Source organism: Microcaecilia unicolor, chromosome 11 (genome assembly GCF_901765095.1).
Source record: "Microcaecilia unicolor chromosome 11, aMicUni1.1, whole genome shotgun sequence".
In the NCBI taxonomy this organism is placed as follows: domain Eukaryota; kingdom Metazoa; phylum Chordata; class Amphibia; order Gymnophiona; family Siphonopidae; genus Microcaecilia; species Microcaecilia unicolor.
This window is the reverse complement of record NC_044041.1, coordinates 61364971-61382664: the sequence shown is the minus strand read 5'-3', so window position 1 is coordinate 61382664 and position 17694 is coordinate 61364971. Positions and strand designations below refer to the sequence as shown.

The 17694-nt window shown below is 48.0% G+C and overlaps 1 protein-coding gene across 2 annotated transcripts in view; it reads left to right on the top strand.

The window, feature by feature from the left end:
* Window positions 1-17694, top strand: part of SPECC1L (sperm antigen with calponin homology and coiled-coil domains 1 like) — a 151434-nt gene that overhangs the window by 93758 nt on the left and 39982 nt on the right. For both annotated transcript variants that reach the window (XM_030219076.1, XM_030219077.1), the window contains one exon: window positions 3902-4002. In XM_030219076.1, the coding sequence (XP_030074936.1) occupies window positions 3902-4002 (101 nt within the window). The remainder of the gene's footprint in view (window positions 1-3901; window positions 4003-17694) is intronic.

Here is a 17694-nt window from a genome sequence, read left to right as displayed (position 1 = left end):
TGGGAGGTCCTCATGCCATCTACTTGTATTTTTGTTTCCTCTATCTATTCAGCCTGGGCACATGGTAAACATTCTGGTTTTGTCCAGTATGACCATCCATAACATGTGCTATCCCTTTCTCTTCCTTACAGATTTTAGGGTCTTGTTTCAAGCTTTCTTGACGTCAGGTACAGTCTTGTCTCCTGTGGCACAAATTCACCACCTTTTCCGTAATAAGTATTTTCCAAGTCTATTCCTTTTCATTTTCATTTTATTCTTCCTCTCTCCAGAGTTTTTTCCTCTTGGAAGGAGATTCACTCATTTTCTGTGCATGTTTTGCCATAAGGGCATAAGTGTTGCCATAATGGGAAAGGCCAAGAGTCCCCATCCTGTTTTCAGATGGGGTCAATCCAGATTGCAAATACCACATTCATATCTTGTGAGTGTGCATCTGTTCATCTCTGTACATCTCAGTGAGGAAGGAGGCATGACATGATACGAGGTTTGGGGGGATCCAGTAAAATTAAAGGCCAGTGTGTCTCAGTCCACGCTCAACATATGGTGATCCTTTCATTTTCATTCTATATGTCCTCATTCCAGACCTTCCTTTCAATTGGAAGGGGTTTCTTTTACTTCCTGTGCATTTTTGCTATTAGTATATGAGTATGGTCATACGGGGAAAGTCTAAGAGTCCATTAAGCCCAGCATCCTGTTCTCAGTTGTGGTCAATCCAGGTTGCAAGTACCACATTCATTTCCTATGGATGTGGGTCGGTACATCTTAGTACATCTCAGTATAGGAGGAGTAATGTCCGTGATACGAGGATGATAAGGTCCTCATTACCAGTTTTCTTGCCCTGCTCTTCGGTCTCGCGTCGGCTCCGCGCACTTTTTTCTTAAGTTATGGTCGTAGTAGCAGCGGCGCTCATGAAACTACGTCTCGTCGTTTCATCCTTTCCATAGATGTCTGGTTCATTACAGACAGTCTTATTGGCAGAGTTGTCAGGTCAAGCAACGGGTGGTGCATTTCGGGCACACCCTAGGTTATGGGGTGCATGTAGCCAGGTCTCTCATTTGAGCTCTCTTTTGAGCTCTCGTGTGATCTCATTAGATTTCATAGCATGTTTCTATTTTTTTCTCTCTTTGTTTAGTCAAGTTGGCGCAGACTGTTTTTGTCTTCTCTACAAGCGTCCCACTTTCTGTTTTCTCTGGATGTTCTTGGGCCTTCGGCCATTACCTTGCTCTATTTTGCAGAGTAAAATTTTACTTTCTAGCTCCCAAGAAGGAATTTTTTCTTCATTCGCTTTGGAGTCTCGGTAGTCTTTTTTGGGCAGCTTTTCACTCTGTCAATTTCGTGACCATTGAAAAAAAAAAAAAAAAGAGTTCTCAGTGGATAGTCCCTTAAGGGGAGGTCCCAGTTCTAGAACTATTTCTTTTCGCTCTGACCTTCCATTTACTCTCTTGCTAAAAAGACTTGTCAGCGGCAGAGGTAGATGCCCTCTTGTATCCAGATATTTATCTCTGATGGAATCCCTCCGCTCAGTTGGCCTCTGTATTCTCACTAGTGGTCTGATGGTTGAGATTGAGCATTCTTCCTGCAGGTATGCCGGGAGCATATACACAGTGACCAGTTTTTTGATGGCTACATCTGTAAAAATATATATGTTTATTTATAGTTCTACTACATAAGTACATATGTAATTCCACACTGGGAAAAGCTCAAAGGTCCTATTGAGCCCACCTTTCTGTCCACGGCCAATCCAGACCATGAGCACCTGGCTAGATTCCTAAACGTACAAACATTCTATACATGTTGTTCCTGGAACTGTGTAGTGTTTTATGGACTTCTATATGTTTCTAACAGATGAAAGGTACTAGCAAGTGTCTACTGTTGATTTATTCCCGTTTTCACTAATTGGGGTCTATGACAAGAGTCTCAGGTGATTGGCTTGCAGAGGCAACAGCTACAGATGATTCTTTCTCTCTCAGTTGAATTGCGCGCTGAGATATGTTTTTTTTTTTTTTTCATGTTGGGTAACTGCAGCGGCTGTCAGTTTATTTGGACCTTCAGTCTAGTTTGCAGCAAGGATTTAGGTACCTTCTTCTTCTTCATAGTATTTAACTGCATTCTTGTTTTTACCTATTTAGCTTCTAGTGATCAGGTACTTTCTCACTGACAGGCTTTACATACTTCCAATCTGTTGCTAGGTCAGCAATAGTCTACAATATCTGGAGTATTGTACTTCAGGATTTCGGTTTCCACTTTCTCAGCTGAGGTAGATTCATTGCAGTTTTTTGTTGCCAGGCGGCTCTGCTTCTACCTTTGTCATCCTTCTTTCAGTCGTTTTTTCTCGAGTCTCTCTGTCCTTTGCGCTGCACTGATAGTGCGGTAGGGGACAATATATAGCGGCCACTTGGTAGGGGACAATGTTCAGCGTCGCTTGGACTTTTCAGCTTCAGCTTCAGCTTTTTTGCTTTGTAGTCATTCTATTTAGTTTATTGGCGGTTCTTGGATCGTCAAGCTTTGGCTTCGTATTCATCCTAGTTTAGGTGTCTTCAGGGACTCTACCACATTCTCAATGTCTGTCCCTCCCGTAAGATTACTGCTTTGGTACTTCCCAACAGTCCAATCGTGGTCCGGTCCGGAGGGATGCTAAGGAAGGAGAAATTAGATCTTACCTGCTAATTTGCTTTCCTTTAGTCCCTCCGGACCGGACCAGGCCCCTCCCATGTTCTATCAACTCTTTAGATTCTTTTATTAAGTTTGGAAGTGTATTCGTTCCTTTACCACACGTGGGATGTTTAAAAAAAAAAAAAAAAGACTTTGCGTGGTCCATACCACTTCTCTGGTGGTTGCTGGTGAGCTCGGTTGCTGGAATATATATAAAACCTTAATGGGTCATACCACTTCTCTGGTGAGAGTTGCTGGTGAGTTCAGTTGCTGGAATATATATAAAGCCTTAAATATGTCATACCACTTCTCTGGTGAGAGTTGCTGGTGAGTTCAGTTGCTGGAATATATATAAAGCCTTAAATATGTCATACCACTTCTCTGCCGAGAGTTGCTGGTGAGCTCAGTTGCTGGAATATATATATATATAACCTTAATGGGTCATACCACTTCTCTGGTGAGAGTTGCTGGTGAGCTCAGTTGATGGAATATATATGAAACCTTAAGTGAGTCATACCACTTCTCTGGTGAGAGTTGCTGGTGAGCTCTAATATGAATGGGCCATGCCACTTCTCTGGTGAGAGTTGCTGGCGAGCTCTAATACAAATGGGCCATACCACTTCTCTGGTGAGAGTTGCTGGTGAGCTCTAGTACTCGGTTTTGCCGAGGAATTTGTGGCTGCTAGGATTCCATACGGCACAGAAGTTTTCTTTCTTTCCCGCTTTGTTATTCAAATTCTGAGGCTAAGGTCACATGGCCAGGGCTCCTATTGGCTCTCTAGAGTCAGAGTTTTTCTCAGTCTCCACCTGCTGATAGGCGGGCACAACCCAACAGTCCAATCGTGGTCCGGAGGGACTAAAGGAAAGCAAATTAGCAGGTAAGATATAATTTCTCCATATTTTACAGGACTGTGGGGTGGTGAGAGAGGTGAGGGAGCAGTGCCGGACCTATGTGGAAAGGAGAGAGACCGGACTCCGGGGGGGGGGGGGGGGGGGGGAGGCTTAACCTGTACACCAGATAAGGTTAGAGGCTGGATATTTTAGTGCCCTTAATCACCTGGGCCAGAGCCTTACCTTTTCTAATGGATAAGCTGACCCTGGTCACGAGTCATCTTCTAGGTAATCTAAGATACAAAAAAGCTTGAATTGGTGATTGTAGCAAGCAACATTTTAATTTCTTCTGATTTGTCTTCTTGAGATTTTCACAAGCAGACAAGCAGTGAGGTAAGCAATGTTTAATTTTACTGTTTCAGTTGTACCAAATCCTGCTGCTGCAGCAGCCACGATTCCTCGCACTCCTCTGAGTCCCAGCCCTATGAAGACACCTCCAGCAGCTGCAGTATCGCCCATGCAGGTGAGCATATCACAGGCAAGATGCAAAGAACAATATTCCCTATGGACAAGGCAGACATATGGGGACAGTGGTGCTTTGCACTGTAATAGCATGCTCTAACCCTGGCTCAGGTACCCTTCCAGGTGTCTGTCTCAGAGCCTGGCAAGGTGGGAGACTGGTTTCCTGGCTCTTATTTCAAAGAGCAGCTAATGTTTCAGAATTGTTTTTCTAATCTTGCCTTAGGCTTCTGATAATGATGATGATGAAAGTGAGCAGGAAGACATGGGGTGGAAGGGTGCCCAGTCTTCTGGCAGACTTTGCTGACACTGGCTGGACACTTCTATTAGAAAATCTATTTGTATGTTTGATTTCTTCCTTCAGGGCTGCTTCTCAATACCTTGTTATTAGATTAGGTTTTAAATAGCTTGTTTTTCACAGAAAATATGATTGCTTTGCTCTGGGTTAATTTGATCTTTGTTTATGAAAGACTTTCATAATATACGTATGTTCAAAACCGATTAGAACTTAGAGCAGTTAGAAGAGCCCATTTCTATTTACACCAAATCTCAGTTTCTGTGGTTGGAATGAGAGATTGTCCAGGGCAGCATCTATATGTGTGCCAGAGTGATAGTGGCGGCTGGACTGGTGTCAGGGATGTGAGATGGGCCATGCCAGTGGCTGCAGCCAGACCAGTGTCAGAGATGCAGGATGGGCCAGGACTGCAGTCTTGGCCGTGCATATTCCAGGTGCACAGGATGCCTACTTCCACTGCATGCAGATTTCTCTCATGAATATTTATTGTGGTTATCCTGAAAACCACCTGGTTAGGGACCACTGGCCTAATTCATCGTGTTGGGTTTTATTTGTGGCCTAACTGATTCTGCTACTACTAATCATTTCTATAGTTCTATAGAAGTACGCAGTGCTGTACACATTATATACAGGTACTTTCTCTGTCCCTAGGGGGCTCACAATCTAAGTTTTTTGTATGAGTGGTTGACTGCTTTCTCATGCTCCAAGGAGTTTGTTGTCTTGTATCTTTTCCATGTTCACTTACACTCGCAGAACACGTGGCAATTACTCATTTAACTTTTTCCTTGAAGTGTATTGCTTTTAGTTAAAAAGTTGAGAATGTAGAGATGATATGACGTCAGCTTCTTGAATGAACACCTGATCTTGGGCTCCAGTTCTTCCTCCCGAATTAAAGCTATTATCGCAATCAATCCATCTGGATTTTATTGGCATGATTAAAGGCTCCATCGCCTGACTAAAGATATAGCATGACCCAGAAAACAAAAACATCGGATATTAGAGTCTCTTTGCCAATTCCGGAGGCAAGAAGTGGGGGCGACGCCAGCGCAAGCCATGTGGCCTGCTTCGCCGGTTAAACCTGAACTGTCGCCGGATAACAGTGGGTCGGAGGAGGAAGGAGAAGAGGAGCTGGTGAATCTAAGGAATCTTACCCGAGAGGTACAGAGGTGCTTTAAAGATTTACGATCTGAGCTGAAAGAGATGTGGAGAGAGCTTGCCACACGTATAGACACTATGCATAAGGACATGCGGGAGCTGGGGGCTCGGTTTGAGGATTTGGAGATGCAAGTGGAAGAACAGGGGGAAGCAGTGACCGATTTACAGAGGAAATATAATACTTTGCAGGTACACTGCGCAGATTTGCAAGTTAAATTGGACGATACTGAGAATAGAAGTCTTGGAATAATTTACACTTTCGAGGCATACCGGAGAATAATAATTGGGAAAATGTGCGAGAGGTGATTCAGGCCTTGTGTCGACCCTTGTTGGGACTTGAGGAAGCGGCACTGCCTATTGAGCTGGAACGGGCGCACAGGGCGATGCGTGCACCTACGGATAATAGGCCTTGAGATATTGTAGTGTGCTTTTCTAGATATGTGGACAAGGAAATCATCTTGCAAAAAGAACGGGAGCTTCCAGCTTTAAAGTATCAGGACGCTTCAGTTACAATTTATCAAGATTTCTCAGCCTATACCTTGGCTAAACGACGGGAATGTAAACCAGTTTTGGATATCCTCAGAAAAGAGCAGATTAAATATCGTTGGCTATTTCTCTTTGCTCTCAGCTTCCCGCTCAAAGGAGCTGTACACAAAATTAAGGGCCTAGAAGAGGCATAGCAACTGTTGCGGGAGGCAGGTTTGGCTACACACACTTTGGCAGAACCCATGGAAGGGCCCACGGGGACCTCCCCTAAAGCTCGGTGTCAGAGTCATAAATAAAGGGAAATGTCTCCAGCGACACTCGGATGCTAAGACATGAGCCTTTTGGGGCTGGTGAAGGTTGAGCTGGGCAATTAGAGCTAAGCATGGAAAAGGGAGAAGATGGATTCTCTGGGATGTGACTATATGACTAAGCTTTTCAGTTGTGCATGATAAGGATGGCTAAAGAGAGGGTTTTTTTGTTTGTTTCTTTTTTTTAGCTGGCGGGGGTGGGTAGGCCTCACTGGGGGCAGGGGTTCTATGAAAGGGAGTATGCAAGTAAGTGGGATAAACAATCCGGAGGGTTCAGTTAAAAGGGGGGGGGGGAGAGATTGGGATGTCTGTCTGGGGGGTGATGTCATTTCTCTTGTTAGGGTTCTTCCTGTTGGTCCTATCCCTCTTGGATTGGGGAGGTGAAATTCGGGGGAAGAGAAAGGGGGACTGGATTAAGGGGGTGGAAAGGAGGGATAGAGAAATGTTGAACAGGGGAGGGGGGATGTTTACTATTACTTTGGGGAGGGATTGGTTAGGGGGAGGCTTTTAGGAGGTGGGAGGGAAGGGGCTGTTTAATTTTTGTGTTGGTGTTCAGGGGGATTGAACTGACACGCTTGGGTTGCTATTTGTTAATATGCCAGTTGCTGTGAATGTATTGACTTTAAATGTGAATGGTCTCAATTCACCGAGAAAACGTTCGGTACTGTTTCACTATTTGTTGAACCAGAAGGCTCAGTTGGTCTTTCTACAGGAAACACATTTTAAAAGATCCCATGAGTAGTTGCTGCATCATAGAATGTACTCCCAAATATTGTTTGCTTCGGATTCTTCCGGGGCAAAGAAAAGAGGGATGGCCATTTTGATACATAAGGATCTGAATTCACAAATTCAAAAAGTTAGGCGAGATCCCCAGGGAAGATACCTACTAGCTCAGATACGACTCGATGAGGTGAATCTGACCTTGGCTAATGTTTATGCGCCCAATATCGGGCAGAATTAATTTTTGATGGATCTCAGGGCCCAAATAGGGGACTGTACTTAGAGCCTCTTGATATGTGCTGGGGATATTAATGCCTGTTTGAATCCTAGGGTGGATGCAACAGGACTGAGGACTAGAGGGGATAAACTAGTTACGAAAGCGTTTAATCTTTTTGTTCAGTAACTGGGGCTGTATGATGCTTGGAGAGAGATCAATGGTACCTTGAGGGACTATACTTACTTCTCATTTCCTCATGGACAATACTCTTGTATTGACTATGTAATGTTAGATGTCACTTTTTGGGGCCAAACGGGGAAGGCCTCTATAGGGAACCTTACTTTCTTTGATCATGCCCCTTGTCAGATGGAGATTTTAGATATATGTGCTGAAAGTGGGGGGGACCGCTTTTGGACCCTTAATACTACTCTATTGAAAGATGCAGCTATAGTGTGGAAATATAGAAAAGTATTGAAGGAATACCTGGCTAATAATCTGGACTCGGGGCCATCTTTACAGGTGGTATGGGATGCGTTGAAGGCAGTTACGAGAGGCTTCTTTTTGAAATATGCTGCTTTAAAGAAATGGAAAAGCGCGTCTCTTAAGGTTTTTTTTTTTTTGCTCAACGTATATAGCTCAGTTGGAAGGGGAGCATAAAAGGAGTGGATCCCCAAAAGTGTTGGGGGAGTTGCGCGAGGCTAGGCTGTCTCTTGAGAGCCTGTATCAGGAGGATGTTCAATATGCTTTGGATAGGGTGAAACCGCTATTACGAATATTCGGGTAAAGCTAACTCCATCTTGGCATGCAAACTTAGGAAGGCTAGGGCGGACAGGACAGTAGGGAAGATCAAAGATAATGAGGGACATATGTTGTCTAAGTCCTCTCTTTTCAGGACTCGCTTTAAGGACTTTTTGAAAGGTTTATATACTCGCGATGAGGCTATACAGGAATCGGATATAGACTCCTATTTAGGGTTGTCCACATTGCCTTGTCTCGCAGAGCTCCAGAGGGAGCAACTGGAAGCATTGGTATCTCCAGATTTATTTATTTATTTATTTGTTGCATTTGTATCCCACATTTTCCCACCTATTTGCAGGCTCAATGTGTCTTACATTGTTCCGTAATGGCGATTGCCAATTCCGGAATGAGAAATACAAAGTGGTATTGCATTAAAGTTCATAAATGACAGGGTAGATTAAGCAATCAAGAATAGAGAATTCATTTTCGTAGTGAGAGATAAAGTGGTAACTGCATTAAAGTTCATTAGTGACAGATGAAGTGCAGAAAGCTATTAGGTTAATGGCCACGGGGAAATCACCTGGGTTGGATGGCCTCCCGCTAGAATTTTATAAAACTTTCGCGCTGGAGCTTGCTCCTCTATTAGCGGAGGTTTTTAATAGCACCAGAGGTGGGGGGACCGTTGCCTTCTTCAGTGTTAGAGGCTTGGATTGCTGTTCTTTTAAAAGAAGGGAAGGATAGTACATATTGCCAATCCTACCGTCCCATCTCAATATTGAATGTGGATGTTAAGCTCTTGGCAGTACGTTTGGTGACAGTGTTACCTACCTTGATATACCTGGATCAGGTATGGTTTGTATCTAAGAGGCAAGCAGCGGATAATATTTGTAAAGTTGTAAATTTAAATTACATATGCTCAAAGTCAAATAGGCAAGCCTTTCTGCTGGGAATAAATGCTGAAAATCTTTCGATAGGGTTCATTGGGGCTTTTTAAATATAGTGCTGACCACTATGGGTATAGGTTCCCTATTTATGAATTGGATTTTAGCGCTGTATTCCAACCCCGTGGCATGTGTTTGTATCAGTGGGGGATACTCAACTAGGTTCTCTCTCACCAGTGGCACAAAACATGGGTGTTCCTTGTCTCCATTACTATTTGCCCTAGTGATGGAACCTTTGGCACTGGCAGTGAGGAGTAACCCTGATATCAGAGGAGTAAGGGTGGCAGACATGGAGCACAAAATTAGTTTGTTTGAGGATGATGTATTGTTGTCACTTACAAATCCTATTACTATGTTGCCTAACCTGCTGTCAGTTATACAGGCATATTCCCATGTCTCGAGGTTTAAAGTGAATATGAGTAAAACGGAGGCCCTTAATTTAACTATACCCCCTTCTATATTGGGACAGCTTCAGCAATCTTTCCCATTTCGGTGGGCGGAGGATAGCATACGATATTTGGGGGTTTGGGTGACTTCTGACTACTTGCAACTATATGCAGCTAACTATCCCAAATTACTATTGATTATAAAAAAGGACTTAGAGCGATGGAAACAGCAAAACTTGTCATGGTTTGATCGTATCTCCACTATCAAAATGAATGTGTTACCCAGATTGCTGTATCTGTTCCAAGTGCTGCCAGTTATGGTGCCTCGGAAGGTTATTGCGGAATTTCAAGGGGTAGTGATCAAATTTTTTTTTTTTTTTTTTTTTGGGGGGGGGGGGGGGGGGGGGGGGGGGAAGAAGCCGCGGTTGTCTCATAGGGTTCTTTTTTGGGATGCTGCATGTGGGGGGCTGGGGTTTCCGGACTTATGGAACTATTACCGAGCAGCTCAAGGACGCTCGATGATTGAGTGGTTTCAAAACAATCCTGATAAACTATGGGTACAAATTGAACAAAAGCAGGTAGCCCAAGTGCTATTGAAATACTTAATGTGGCTCCCACGTAGACACAGATTTTTGCAAACCGGGGTTTCACCTATCATTATGCATACTTTTCAGATTTGGGACTCCCTGAGTCCAATAAGAAACTTTCAGTTCTCCTGCTATTCGCCCATATGCAATAATCCTGAATTTCCTTCCAGAATGGTTCCCTCAATATATAGAACTTGGGAGCGGAAGGGATTAAATAGGTGGGGGTTACTGTACAGCGAGGATGCATTGATCTCTTTTCCTGTATTAGCAAGGGAGTTTGACCTGCCCCAGTCTCATTATTATGCCTATATTCAGTTGGTGCACCTGTTACCATCCACTCGGTTCAAAGGTAGTCTTACGGGGGATTATACCTTTTTGGAGGATATATGTGAAGACTTTAGGTCTACAAAATGTTTGGTTAGTACGCTTTATGGCTACTTACGGGATCTAAGGGTACCTGAGAGGAGACACAGAGCTCGTTCGGAGGAAGAGTTGGGGGTTACATATATTCCTGACGAATGGGATGACATTGAAAAATCAGTGGTTAAGGTAGCAATTGCTTCCAATGATAAGGAAAACAATGTTAAAATTATTTACAGATGGTATCTTACTCCTGACCGTCTGCAGCAGTGGTTTCCTCAGACATCTGCTCAGTGTTGGAGGGGTTTATTTATTTATTTATTTATTTGCATTTGTATCCCACATTTTCCCACCTCTTTGCGGGCTCAGTGTGGCTTACAATAAGATAAGAATAATGAAAATACATTTGTTACAACTTGGTTATGGGTTATATTGTACAAGTTATGCGAGATAATCGAGTTATCATTAGGAATATCACAATGGGACGTCAACATGAAGCTTAAGGGCAGTGTTAAGTCACAGGGGCATGTGGTGTGCATATTCCTGTGAGTAAGTATATGAGTAGTGTTGAATTATGGGGGATGGGAGATCATAAGTGGATGTATGATGCATTGATGAACAGTGAGTGTGGACTCTATGTGTTTTGGTTCTTTACGTAAATTGTTTCAAATAGATGGGTCTTCAGTGATCTGCGGAAGGATGGTTGTGACCATGGGTCATATTTGGTGGTCATGTCCCAAGGTGATGGCCTTTTGGAAGGCTATTTGCTCTCAGATACTGTGGATTACAGGCTTGAAGGTTCCGTGAGATCCTGGAATCTTTCTTCTGAATAGAGCAATCCCTGAGCTTAAGAAACATCAGATCATCCTGGTTCGTCATTTGATAAACGTGGCTAAGATCATCCTGGCTTCAGCTTGGAAAGCACGAGGAACTCCACCTCTGTCTCGGTGGAAGTCAAGATTGTATACAGTGTACAAATTTGAAAAATTGACAGCTATCAGACATAACTCTCTGAAAACATGGGAAAAGATTTGGGGATCTGTACGTAACTTAAGTTCTCCGAGGACAAGCAGGCTGCTTGTTCTCACTGATGGGTGACGTCCACGGCAGCCCCTCCAATCGGAAACTTCCACTAGCAAAGTCCTTTGCTAGTCCTCGCGCGCACCGCGCATGCGCGGCCGTCTTCCCGCCCGAAACCGGCTCGAGCCGGCCAGTCTTCTTTTGTCCGCACTCGGTACGGTCGTATTTCGCCGTGTCGGGCCCCGGAAAGTTGACCTCGCGCGTCCGAATTGTTTTTTGAGCGTGTTTTTTTCTTCGGAAAGCTTTTCTAAAGTCGGGAAGTGCTCCGGAAACCCTCCACCGGGTTTCGTGTCAATCCTCCCCGTACTTCCAGCTTTTTGCCCCGGTAAGTTTTCTTTCGTCGTCGGGGTAGGCCTCTTTTCGGCCTCGGTCGAGATTTTTCTCCCTCTAAATTTTGGTGCTTCAATTTTCGCCATTTCGGCTTTTGATTTCGCTGGCGTGATTTTTCCGCCCATGACATCGAAGCCTTCCAGCGGCTTCAAGAAGTGCACCCAGTATGCCCGGGTTATCTCGCTCACTGATCGACACTCGTCGTGTCTTCAGTGTCTGGGGGCCGAGCACCGCCCTCAGAACTGCAGTCTGTGTTCCCTGCTTCAAAGGCGGACTCAGGTAGCGAGACTAGCTCAGTGGAACGTGTTGTTCTCGGGCTCTTCGTCGGCATCGGCACCGGGATCTTTGAGTGCATCGACGTCGTCAGCGTCCAGACCATCTTCCTCGGCCGCCCCTGCATCGAGTGCATCGAGGCATCGGGCCTCTGCATCGGCGCCGAGACATCGGATAGCTGCATCGACGTCGGTGGTACCAGGACCTTGTCTGCGGATGTCGTCGGACGGTGGTGCATCGGGTGGAGTGCAGGTGAGGGCTGTCCATTCCCCTGCTGGTGGCGGTGAGCCCTCGGGTGGGTCTCCTCCTACCCTGAGGGCTCCTGCGGTACAGCCCCCCCGAGATCGACCCTCTTCGGTCTCGGCCCCGAGGAAGCGACGGGTGGATTCGACGTCCTCCTCGTCGGTGCCGGGGAGCTCCGGTGACATGCTTCGGAAGAAGTCGAAGAAGCATCGACACCGGTCCCCTCCCCGCGTCGGCACCGAGAGCTCTGGGTCGCCGAGGGAGTCGGCACCCAGCAGGCATCGGCACCGAGAGGACCGCTCACCCTCTGTTCAGGAGGTGTCGATGCGCTCCGCTCTGGACAGCCCGGAACAGCCTCCACGCCCGGAACAGGTACTGACGTCGACGCCTGCATCGACCTCCATGCCTTTCTCTGCAGCCGCTCTGAACGAGAGCCTCCGGGCCGTTCTCCCAGAGATTCTGGGGGAGCTGTTGCGCCCTACCCCTCCGGTACCGGCGGTGCTTGCGCCTCCGGTACCGTCGAGCGTGGCGCCGGCTGGCCCATCGCCCGGGGTGAGGTCCCCGACGTCGGTACCGCGTGCGGTGCCGACTGCGGCCACCTCCCAGGAGGGCTCCCCGACTACGTCGGCGGAGGGAGCTTCGCCGATGCGGGCGAGGGAGTCTACCTCTCGACGCCCCCATCGTGGACGTGGCTCCACGGAGTCGAGCCGGGCCCGGTTGCAGACGCAGGTCCGTGAACTTGTGTCTGACACCGAGGGTGAGGCCTCGTGGGAAGAAGAAGAGGATCCCAGATATTTCTCTGACGAGGAGTCTGAGGGTCTTCCTTCTGATCCCACTCCCTCTCCTGAAAGACAGCTTTCTCCTCCCGAGAGTCTGTCTTTTGCTTCCTTTGTCCGGGAGATGTCTACGGCCATCCCCTTCCCGGTGGTTGTGGAGGACGAGCCCAGGGCTGAAATGTTTGAGCTCCTGGACTATCCTTCTCCACCTAAGGAAGCGTCCACTGTTCCCTTGCATCATGTCCTAAAAAAGACATTGCTTGCGAACTGGATGAAACCTCTAACTAATCCCCACATCCCCAAGAAGATCGAGTCCCAGTACCGGATCCATGGGGACCCAGAGCTGATGCGCACCCAGTTGCCTCACGACTCTGGAGTTGTGGATTTGGCCCTAAAGAAGGCTAAGAGTTCTAGAGAGCATGCTTCGGCGCCCCCGGGCAAAGACTCTAGAACCTTAGACTCCTTTGGGAGGAAGGCCTACCATTCCTCTATGCTCGTGGCCAAAATTCAATCTTACCAGCTCTACACGAGCATACACATGCGGAATAATGTGCGGCAGTTGGCGGGCTTGGTTGGGCTTGGTCAGGCAGCTGAAGGCGTGCAGAAAATTCCTGGCCAGAGGAGTTTATGACACTTTTGATGTTGCGTCCAGGGCCGCTGCTCAAGGTGTGGTGATGCGCAGGCTCTCATGGCTGCGTGCCGCCGACCTGGAGAATAGACTCCAGCAGCGGATTGCGGACTCGCCTTGCCGTGCGGACAACATTTTTGGCGAAAAAGTCGAACAGGTGGTAGAGTCTCTCCACCAGCGGGACACCGCATTCGACAAATTCGCCCGCCGGCAGCCTTCAGCTTCTACCTCTACAGGTAGACGATTTTTCGGGGGAAGGAAGACTGTTCCCTATACTTCTGGCAAGCGTAGGTACAATCCTCCTTCCCGACAGCCTGCGGCCCAGGCTAAGCCCCAGCGCGCTCGCTCTCGTCAGCAGCGTGCGCCTCAGCAAGGCCCCGCGGCTCCCCAGCAAAAGCAAGGGGCGAGCTTTTGACTGGCTCCAGCAGAGCATAGCCGACATCCAAGTGTCAGTGCTGGGCGACCTGCCAGTCGGAGGGAGGTTGACAGCTTTTCACCAAAGGTGGCCTCTCATAACCTCCGATCAGTGGGTTCTCCAAATAGTCCGGCAAGGATACACCCTCAATTTGGCCTCAAAACCTCCAAATTGTCCACCGGGAGCTCAGTCTTACAGCTTCCAGCACAAGCAGGTACTTGCAGAGGAACTCTCCGCCCTTCTCAGCGCCAATGCGGTCGAGCCCGTGCCATCCGGGCAAGAAGGGCTGGGATTCTATTCCAGGTACTTCCTTGTGGAAAAGAAAACAGGGGGGATGCGTCCCATCCTAGACCTAAGGGCCCTGAACAAATATCTCGTAAAAGAAAAGTTCAGGATGCTTTCCCTGGGCACCCTTCTCCCCATGATTCAGCAAAACGATTGGCTATGCTCTCTGGACTTGAAGGATGCCTATACGCACATCCCGATACTGCCAGCTCACAGACAGTATCTGCGATTTCAGCTGGGCACACGCCACTTCCAGTACTGTGTGCTACCCTTTGGGCTCGCCTCTGCGCCCAGGGTGTTCACAAAGTGCCTAGCTGTGGTTGCAGTGGCGCTTCGCAGGCTGGGGGTGCACGTGTTCCCATATCTCGACGATTGGCTGGTGAAGAACACATCCGAGGCAGGAGCCCTGCAGTCCATGCAGATGACTATTCGCCTCCTGGAGCTACTGGGGTTTGTGATAAATTACCCAAAGTCCCATCTTCTCCCAGTGCAGAAACTCGAATTCATCGGAGCCCTGCTGGATTCTCGGACGGCTCGCGCCTATCTCCCAGAGACGAGAGCCAACAACTTGTTGTCCCTCGCCTCGCGGGTGCGAGCGTCCCAGCAGATCACAGCTCGGCAGATGTTGAGATTGCTGGGCCACATGGCCTCCACAGTTCATGTGACTCCCATGGCCCGCCTTCACATGAGATCTGCTCAATGGACCCTAGCCTCCCAGTGGTATCAGGCCGCTGGGGGTCTAGAGGACGTGATCCACCTGTCCACGAGTTTTCTCGAATCCCTGTTTTGGTGGACGATTTGCTCCAATTTGACTCTGGGACGTCCCAAATTCCTCAGCCACAAAAAGTGCTGACCACGGATGCGTCTCTCCTGGGATGGGGAGCTCATGTCGATGGGCTTCACACCCAAGGAAGTTGGTCCCTCCAAGAACGCGATCTACAGATCAATCTTCTGGAGTTGCGAGCGATCTGGAACGCTCTGAAGGCTTTCAGAGATCGGCTGTCCCACCAAATTATCCAAATTCAGACAGACAATCAGGTTGCCATGTACTATGTCAACAAGCAGGGGGGCACCGGATCTCGCCCCCTGTGTCAGGAAGCCGTCAGCATGTGGCTCTGGGCTCGCCGTCAGGGCATGGTGCTCCAAGCCACATATCTGGCAGGCGTAAACAACAGTCTGGCCGACAGGTTGAGCAGGATTATGCAACCTCACGAGTGGTCGCTCAATTCCCGTGTGGTGCGACAGATCTTTCAGGCGTGGGGCACCCCCCTGGTGGATCTCTTCGCATCTCAAGTGAACCACAAGGTCCCTCAGTTCTGTTCCAGGCTTCAGGCCCACGGCAGACTGGCGTCGGATGCCTTCCTCCTGGATTGGGGGGAAGGTCTGCTGTATGCTTATCCTCCCATACCTCTGGTGGGGAAGACTTTGTTGAAACTCAAGCAAGACCGAGGCACCATGATCCTGATTGCTCCCTTTTGGCCGCGTCAGATCTGGTTCCCTCTTCTTCTGGAGTTATCCTCCGAAGAACCGTGGAGATTGGAGTGTTTTCCGACCCTCATCACGCAGGACGACGGGGCTCTTCTGCATCCCAACCTCCAGTCCCTGGCTCTCACGGCCTGGATGTTGAGGGCGTAGACTTTGCCTCTTTGGGTCTGCCAGAGGGTGTCTCCCGCATCTTGCTTGCTTCCAGGAAAGACTCCACTAAGAGAAGTTACTTCTTTCATTGGAGGAGGTTTGCCGTCTGGTGTGACAGCAAGGCCCTAGATCCTCGCTCTTGTCCTACACAGACCCTGCTTGAATACCTTCTGCACTTGTCTGAGTCTGGTCTGAAGACCAACTCCGTAAGGGTTCACCTTAGTGCAATCAGTGCATACCATTACCAAGTGGAAGGTAAGCCGATCTCAGGACAGCCTTTAGTTGTTCGCTTCATGAGAGGTTTGCTTTTGTCAAAGCCCCCTGTCAAGCCTCCTACAGTGTCATGGGATCTCAATGTCGTTCTCACCCAGCTGATGAAACCTCCTTTTGAGCCACTGAATTCCTGCCATCTGAAGTACTTGACCTGGAAGGTCATTTTCTTGGTGGCAGTTACTTCAGCTCGTAGAGTCAGTGAGCTTCAGGCCCTGGTAGCCCAGGCCCCTTACACCAAATTTCATCACAACAGAGTAGTCCTCCGCACTCACCCTAAGTTTCTGCCAAAGGTCGTGTCGGAGTTCCATCTGAACCAGTCAATTGTCTTGCCAACATTCTTTCCCCGTCCTCATTCCTGCCCTGCTGAACGTCAGCTGCACACATTGGACTGCAAGAGAGCATTGGCCTTCTACCTGGAGCGGACACAGCCCACCAGACAGTCCGCCCAATTGTTTGTTTCTTTTGACCCCAATAGGAGGGGAGTGGCTGTAGGGAAACGCACCATATCCAATTGGCTAGCAGATTGCATTTCCTTCACTTACGCCCAGGCGGGGCTGGCTCTTGAGGGTCATGTCACGGCTCATAATGTTAGAGCCATGGCTGCGTCGGTAGCCCACTTGAAGTCAGCCTCCATTGAAGAAATTTGCAAAGCTGCGACGTGGTCTTCTGTCCACACATTCACATCTCATTACTGCCTGCAGCAGGATACCCGACGCGACAGTCGGTTCGGGCAGTCAGTTCTTCAGAACCTGTTTGGGCTTTAGGATCCAACTCCACCCCCCGAGGGCCCTGTTTGTTCTGTTCCAGGCTGCACTCTCAGTTAGTTGGTAAATTTTTTAGGTCAATCTCAGTTATGTCCTCGCCGTTGAGAGGCACAATTGACCATGGTTGTTGTTTTGAGTGAGCCTGGGGGCTAGGGATACCCCATCAGTGAGAACAAGCAGCCTGCTTGTCCTCGGAGAAAGCGAATGCTACATACCTGTAGAAGGTATTCTCCGAGGACAGCAGGCTGATTGTTCTCACCAACCCGCCCGCCTCCCCTTTGGAGTTGTGTCTTCCCTTGAAGTGTATTGTCTTGCTACATACTGGACTGGCCGGCTCGAGCCGGTTTCGGGCGGGAAGACGGCCGCGCATGCGCGGTGCGCGCGGGCGCGCGAGGACTAGCAAAGGACTTTGCTAGTGGAAGTTTCCGATTGGAGGGGCTGCCGTGGACGTCACCCATCAGTGAGAACAATCAGCCTGCTGTCCTCGGAGAATACCTTCTACAGGTATGTAGCATTCGCTCTATGTGGGTGAGTGAGGCTTGGACTGAATATACACTTGTGAAGTTCTTCCTCTAACTTATTGGAAGGGACCAATGGAAGTGGGGTTTTTTTTTCTCTTGGGGGGGGGGGTTACAAGGGGGGAGAAGAACTTTACAAAATGGAGGTATTATGTATAATGCATAAGGGGACTCGTGTATATGAAAGTTATATTTCTTTGGTTGTATTTGTGTACTGTTTCAATAAAGATCTTGTTGAAATTTAAAAAAAAAGTTGAGAATATATTATACTCTCTGCAATTTT